Source organism: Notamacropus eugenii, chromosome 3 (assembly GCF_028372415.1).
Source record: "Notamacropus eugenii isolate mMacEug1 chromosome 3, mMacEug1.pri_v2, whole genome shotgun sequence".
Classification (NCBI taxonomy): Eukaryota; Metazoa; Chordata; class Mammalia; order Diprotodontia; family Macropodidae; genus Notamacropus; species Notamacropus eugenii.
Genome location: NC_092874.1, coordinates 303112615 through 303120183, shown reverse-complemented (window position 1 = coordinate 303120183; position 7569 = coordinate 303112615). Strand labels below are relative to the sequence as shown.

The following is a 7569-nucleotide window of genomic DNA, read 5'->3' as shown; positions in this document are numbered from 1 at the left end:
ACCCAAGTTGTTGTTGTTCAGCCATTTCAATGGTGTCCCATTTGAGGAAATAAATAAAGAGTTTCTGACCTTCCTGACTTTCTTTAGTCTAAACTAAAATCTCACCTTCTACAGGAAGCCTTCCCCAACCCCTCCTAATTCCAGAACTTTCCCTCTTGTAATTATTTCCTGTTTAACTTGTTTATAGCTTGCTGTTCAAATGCTGTCTCCCTTATTAGATTTTAGGTTCCTTGGGGGAAAGGACTGTCTTTGGCATCTTTTTGAATCCCCAGTGCTTAGCACACTGCCTGTTGGTAGAGTTTTGGACTACTCCAACCATGCTGGAGAGCAACCACACCCAAAGGGCCATAAAACTATGCATACCCTTTGACGAAGCAATACCTACTAGGGCTGTAGCCCAAAGAGATAAAAAAACAAAGGCAGTGAAAGAAAATCTGTTTGTACAAAAGCACTTATAGCAGCTCTTTTGTGGTGGCAAAGAATTGGAAATGGACATGCCCGTGCACTGGGGAATGGTTGAACAGTTGTGGAGTATGATTGTGATGGAATGCCATGGTGCTATAAGACATGACAAACAGGATGATTTCAGAAAAACCTGGGAAGACTTGTATGAATTGATGCAAAGTGAAGTGAGCAGAACCAGGAGAATATTAGACACAGTAAACAGCAACTTTGTGGAATGATCAGCTGTGAATGGCTTAGCTCTTCTCAGCAATACAATGATCCAGGATAATTCCAAAGGACTCATGAAGAAAGATGCTGGGAAAGACTCATGACGAAAGAACTGATGGAATCTGAATGAGGATCACAACATATTTTAAAAACATTTTATTTATTTTATCTTGGGATTTGGGGGGTTGTGTTTTCTTTCACAACGAGAAGAGTTTCCATTGAATGAAATCTTGACACCCAAGGGGGAAAAGGGATATCAGTTTCAGCTAAGTGCCTTCCACTGACTGTAGAATGTCAGGATATGGTTAATGTCTACTCCTGCACTGCAAGCAGCTGAAAAAGCCAATTTCAGGGGAAATGAGAAAGCCCTGGGATCGACCACGCTGAGGGCAGTGAGGAGGGTCACCATGCCTTTGGCATCTTCCATTTCAGTCCCAGCAACATGCACCACATCTTCATAACCAAAGAGAATCCCATAGAGGTTCCAGGCCGGCGCATCTTCTCCTTGTATCACTGGTCTCATAAACTTGTGGCCCACTTCTACCTGGCACCGAAAGCACCTGTTCCTTTTCTTCAGTTCATCTTCCATGAACCTCAGGGCATGGCGGACAGGGGGTTCCCCCTTCATTCTGTCTAACTCATCAATCACAATCCTGGGGATAATGATGATGAACCTACCACTCTGGGCCATCTCCCTTATGAGAGAAAGGTATTGGCAGAGGGCCAGACTGTCTATGATAAGATAGGGGGAAAGTGCTGTCTGCGCCTGGAGCAGCTGGAGGTTTCTCTCCATTAATTCCAATTCCTTTTGCAGCAGCTGCTGAACCCTGTATTCCTTGATGGATCTCTGTGCCCCTTCCTCCCGAGTCTGCTGTGAAGGGGTCTTGCCATCCCGGATGGTCTTGATGAAGAGGCCCAGTCTGGAATCAAACAGGATGCGGCTTTTAGGCAGCTGGGCAGCAAAATGACCAAATGTGCGCAGGAGGCAGGCCCGGAGGGCAACTTCTTCTCTGGAGAAAGGAGGGGGCATGTTCAGTTCAAAGTCTAAGCTCCGGTGGGCAGCCCGCAGGGGCAAGAGGGTGTGCAGAATGACATCCTCTGGGAGAGGCCTGGAGATGGGAGGAGCTGGCTGCTCAAAGTGTGGCAGCAACTCCTGGAACCAAGGGGCCAAGCCAAGGTCGGGATCTCCAAGTTCTTCTGCCCTGGGCATGTGGTTCAGGACCACTAGCAGGTTGCTCCACAGGCCTGGACAAATGTGCATGCTAAGGACGGTGAGGGCCGGATCAGTGCCTAGCCACTGCAGGAAGACTTTCACAGTGGGGAGCAGTTCTTCCCCAGAGACAACCTCTAGCCTCTCTTGCAGGGTCTGGAGCTTGGGCTGGGTCCCACAGCTGGAAACCTCTTTTTCCCCAGTGGATCTCTCATCTCCCTTTGCTTCTGAGAGCAGGGCACTCAAGCTGCCATCCGAGTCAAGGAGGGAAGAGAAAGAAACGTCCCCCCAATCGTCACTGTCATCTAAGACATCGTACGAGTCCCAGGCCATCTCTAAGTCAGAGACTTCTTTTGGGTTGCTCTCCTCACAGGAATCTTCAGGGCGATGAGGCAGAGTGGAGAAAGGGAGCTTCTGGACCCTCCCTGACAACCTGCTCTGGCCTGAGTCAGGGCCGGGCGTGGGGAGCTCCACTCCTAGCCCCCTGTCTTCAGGCCAGGGCTTTGCAGTCTTTGGCTCGTGGGGCTCATCCCTCCCTGGAACCAGCTCGCTCTGCAGTCCTGCCTGGATGTGTCCACTCACAAGGTGAACAATGTGGGAGAAGAAGGCCAAGGTGAAGGTGGTGGCTGCCTGGCGGAGCTCCACATTGGCCGTTTTTAAGCTGTTCACGGTCAAGAGGCAGAGAACGACCATCTGAAAAATGAGTTGGGCTGGCAAGAGGGAGTCAGGCTTCTGCTCCCCTCCCAGTCCTCTGGCCCTCCTTTGGCCATCTCTGGCTCGCACGTAGGACAGGCAGAGCTGAAAGTCCTCCAGGACAACCTCACACAGTCTCTCCAGCCTAACGTCCTTTCTGCCACTTGGTTTCAGGAGGCTCTGAAGGTACAAGAAGCCCACCAGCAGCCTCTTCACGTATTCACATTGCTTCTTCTCTGCAGTTACTTTCCCTATCAGACTGCCTGTCAGGTGTCTGTATATTTTCTCAATTTTGAGATAGATTTGCTCAAGACCTAAGGATGCTCCAACGTGGGGTACTTTGGAGTAGACACAACACTGATAAAAGTACGTAGCCTCGACATAAGAATACTTAGTGCCAGACAGGGTTGCCAGGTGTATGAAGGGCACCCCCATGTCAGGAATCAGCGCCAGCGCTTTGTAGTAATATTTTTCAGCTTGCTTCTCTGCATAGGAATCCATGAACTCCGTCAGATACTGGTACAAGTTTCCAATGCGCAGCAGACAACAGTGACAGAACTTGCGGGCCCATTCCTTTTCTTCCCTGGAGGGACATTTTGCCTTCCTCGCATGACTCGCAGGAGAGCTTGGAGTCCAGTCCAGGTACTTATCTAACTTCAGCTGAAAATAAGCTTGCACAGAAAAGAAAATGCGATGATACACACGGATTCCCTTTTTCAAGTGGACCCGGTAAGCCCCTTCTGGGTTACAGAGAGTCACCAGGGTCCTTTTGGTCTTCCTTAGCTTTTGGATATCGGAATAGGCTTTTCTCCACAGCAGGTCTTCTGCCTCCACACCGTGATCTCTCGGGCTCAGGAGGATCAGTTGAATGGCGAGTTGTTCAATTTGGGTCCGTAGGGCTGTGCTCTCAGACTGGAAGGCTTCTCGGGGGACTGTCTCTCTCGTAAGGATGGTGTCAAGCTGCTGAGCTGCTTCCATAATCTTCAGGAGAAGCTGCTTGGGTTGGTTTGGTCCCATGGTTCCAAATCACTCTTCACCTTCTCTCTGGTAACTGGTGCTGCCAAGTCCAAGTTCACTCTTTCCAGAAAATTGCAGGTTTCTGGTAATGTCCTCCAGAGGAAGGGAGAGGGGGAGAGCACAAGTCTCCAGGTCTGTCAGGTAACAGGTGCTGTGAAGGTATGGGTCTCTGGCAGCAGGAAGACCTGGTTTATATACAGTCCCCTGCACAAAGTAGGTGCTTAACACGTAAGCAGGTACTGGAGAAAAGAGCCCTCTGGGTGGAGGTGTGAACTCATTCTACCCTCCTGGAGAGCAGCCTGGATGCTCTTCTATGCCCCCAAACATGGAAAACCTTAATTAAACCTTCAATTAAATAGAGGACTTTTAAGCATTCCTGATGAAGAGATACAGAACTGAACAGAAACTTCACATTCAAATTCGTCACATTAATGTATCACAACTTGTTCAGCCATTCCCCAGGGGTGGGCATCCCCTTCATTTCTAGTATTTTGCCACCACAAAGAAGCTGCTATAAAAGTTTTTGTACAAGCAGGTCATTTTCCTTTTTATTTCTTGGCTCTTCAGGATGGAGACAGTGGTGGTATTACTGGGTGAAAGGATATGTATGCAAGGTTTTCCATGTTTGGGGGCCTGCCTCCTGCGCACATTTGGTCATTTTGCTGCCCAGCTGCCTAAAAGCCGCATCCTGTTTGATTCCAGACTGGGCCTCTTCATCAAGACCATCCGGGATGGCAAGACCCCTTCACAGCAGACTCGGGAGGAAGGGGCACAGAGATCCATCAAGGAATACAGGGTTCAGCAGCTGCTGCAAAAGGAATTGGAATTAATGGAGAGAAACCTCCAGCTGCTCCAGGCGCAGACAGCACTTTCCCCCTATCTTATCATAGACAGTCTGGCCCTCTGCCAATACCTTTCTCTCATAAGGGAGATGGCCCAGAGTGGTAGGTTCATCATCATTATCCCCAGGATTGTGATTGATGAGTTAGACAGAATGAAGGGGGAACCCCCTGTCCGCCATGCCCTGAGGTTCATGGAAGATGAACTGAAGAAAAGGAACAGGTGCTTTCGGTGCCAGGTAGAAGTGGGCCACAAGTTTATGAGACCAGTGATACAAGGAGAAGATGCGCCGGCCTGGAACCTCTATGGGATTCTCTTTGGTTATGAAGATGTGGTGCATGTTGCTGGGACTGAAATGGAAGATGCCAAAGGCATGGTGACCCTCCTCACTGCCCTCAGCGTGGTCGATCCCAGGGCTTTCTCATTTCCCCTGAAATTGGCTTTTTCAGCTGCTTGCAGTGCAGGAGTAGACATTAACCATATCCTGACATTCTACAGTCAGTGGAAGGCACTTAGCTGAAACTGATATCCCTTTTCCCCCTTGGGTGTCAAGATTTCATTCAATGGAAACTCTTCTCGTTGTGAAAGAAAACACAACCCCCCAAATCCCAAGATAAAATAAATAAAATGTTTTTAAAATATGTTGTGATCCTCATTCAGATTCCATCAGTTCTTTCGTCATGAGTCTTTCCCAGCATCTTTCTTCATGAGTCCTTTGGAATTATCCTGGATCATTGTATTGCTGAGAAGAGCTAAGCCATTCACAGCTGATCATTCCACAAAGTTGCTGTTTACTGTGTCTAATATTCTCCTGGTTCTGCTCACTTCACTTTGCATCAATTCATACAAGTCTTCCCAGGTTTTTCTGAAATCATCCTGTTTGTCATGTCTTATAGCACCATGGCATTCCATCACAATCATACTCCACAACTGTTCAACCATTCCCCAGTGCACGGGCATGTCCATTTCCAATTCTTTGCCACCACAAAAGAGCTGCTATAAGTGCTTTTGTACAAACAGATTTTCTTTCACTGCCTTTGTTTTTTTATCTCTTTGGGCTACAGCCCTAGTAGGTATTGCTTCGTCAAAGGGTATGCATAGTTTTATGGCCCTTTGGGTGTGGTTGCTCTCCAGCATGGTTGGAGTAGTCCAAAACTCTACCAACAGGCAGTGTGCTAAGCACTGGGGATTCAAAAAGATGCCAAAGACAGTCCTTTCCCCCAAGGAACCTAAAATCTAATAAGGGAGACAGCATTTGAACAGCAAGCTATAAACAAGTTAAACAGGAAATAATTACAAGAGGGAAAGTTCTGGAATTAGGAGGGGTTGGGGAAGGCTTCCTGTAGAAGGTGAGATTTTAGTTTAGACTAAAGAAAGTCAGGAAGGTCAGAAACTCTTTATTTATTTCCTCAAATGGGACACCATTGAAATGGCTGAACAACAACAACTTGGGTGCTGATGTGGGGTGCTAGAGAGAGGGCAGAGACCAGAGTTCAAACCAACAGCCTGTCAGTAAACAAGCATTTCTTAAGCACCTACTTAGTTATCAAGTATCTACTTAAAGAACTTTCCTACACTGAGGTGAGCTTGGCAGAACAGCCAGCACCTAGCATGATCATTACTGTTTGATCATGGGCAAGTCTACTCTTGACTCTGGACCTCCATTTCTTTCTATGCATAATAATGATCTCTGTGGTTCTTTCCAGCTCCCACCATTATCATCCTATGCACATATATGCTCAATTTTGGGTAAAGTATAGACAACCATCCCTCTCGCCCATAAGCAAGCAGGTGAGAAAATGAGCTTCTTCCCCATTCTGTTCCACTGGCCCCCAAGTCAACCATTACTCCCCATGACCATATGGCTGATGAAGAGATGGGTTCCCCGTGTTGTGCGTATTCCACAATCAGCTCAGTGTCTTTCCCAGGATTGAATTCCTGATTTAACATCTGAGCCAAGTTTTGGGCATGCCACCATCTCCTATTCCCATGGCACTTAGGGCACCATTTTACTAAACATTTTCCTTACCATCCATCCGAAGGTAGGGTATGCAAGTGTTGCCTTTGAAGAGGTGTAGAGATGAGAGAGCTTGATGCTACCCACTGGTGAATTAATTCCATCCCCACACCACTGCTCCCTGTGTTATCCCCATGGCCATCCCCACCCCAGGCAGGAAGATCTCCTGATACTGGTCCTCAGCAGCACAAGCATAGTTGAAATTTGCCCAGGGCCACAAGAAAGAGGTCTTGAGTTTTCCCTTCTTGACCGGACTGCTATTGTTTTAGAATTGGCCTCCATTCCAGGCCAGACAAACAGTATCATCTTACCTTAAGTTCTGCCTTCCTTTATTCCAGTTCTTGCTGTGGGATATGACTTGTATTCAGAAGCCCAGTTACTCCACAGATATATTCCTCTATGTGGCAACTACCTTCTCCTTTCCTAGGATTGTAACAAGGTATGGGATAAACTTTTCACCAACCTGCATTCTTGGCTGGAAGAAAAAAACCTGAGCTTTCTGGTCATCTTTGTTCCTGAGGGTTTGTGACAATGTGTGTAAAGAGTAGCATGGAAAGAACATGTAGGAAACAGAGGGTGGATGGAGGGTTAGTTAGGGGTGGGAGCCAACTGTTGTGAAATAGAGCAAAAAGTGCTCTGTTAGGATCACACTATGTTCAGATTGAAGAAGTATGAGTAACTTACACAAACTGTGTGTGTATGTGGGGTAAGGTGGGGAATCAGATGTAGGTGCTCCAGGATTTGAGGGTGACTTTTCACAAGACTTTCAGGAAAGAATCCTTGAAGATTTGGCATTACCCTCCCTTTAAAGAGTATGAGCACAATGGAAAATTAAGGCAGTATTTGGAAGCAGGTACCTTCCATTTTAACTGATGAGACTGGGGCACAGTGGGTCCCATACCATCCATACAAAATGATTCTAGTATGGTGAGAGTTTTGTTGACTGAACTCTGGCAGATTATGATAACTGATTAGCCCTGTTTTTATCCCCCAGAAGGAGCGGCATGGTGCAGTGGTACGACTACCACACTTTGGAATCAGAGGATTTAGGTTCAAATCCACACTCTGCCCTCTCATTACCTATGTGCTCTTGGCTCAAGTCACTTAGAGTTTTCAGACT

At 47.2% G+C, this 7569-nt stretch overlaps 1 protein-coding gene across 1 annotated transcript; it reads right to left on the bottom strand.

Moving 5' to 3' along the window:
• Window positions 1–934: 934 nt before the first annotated feature.
• LOC140532113 (nonsense-mediated mRNA decay factor SMG5-like) lies at window positions 935–3592 on the bottom strand. Its single transcript, XM_072650658.1, has one exon. It carries the CDS (start codon window positions 3590–3592, stop codon window positions 935–937), a length of 2658 nt encoding a protein of 885 aa, XP_072506759.1.
• Between the last annotated feature and the right edge of the window lie 3977 nt (window positions 3593–7569).

Bases quoted from the DNA above. Each gene is read 5' to 3' on its own strand.
- LOC140532113 (XM_072650658.1), bottom strand. From the start codon at position 3,592: ATGGGACCAAACCAACCCAAGCAGCTTCTCCTGAAGATTATGGAAGCA.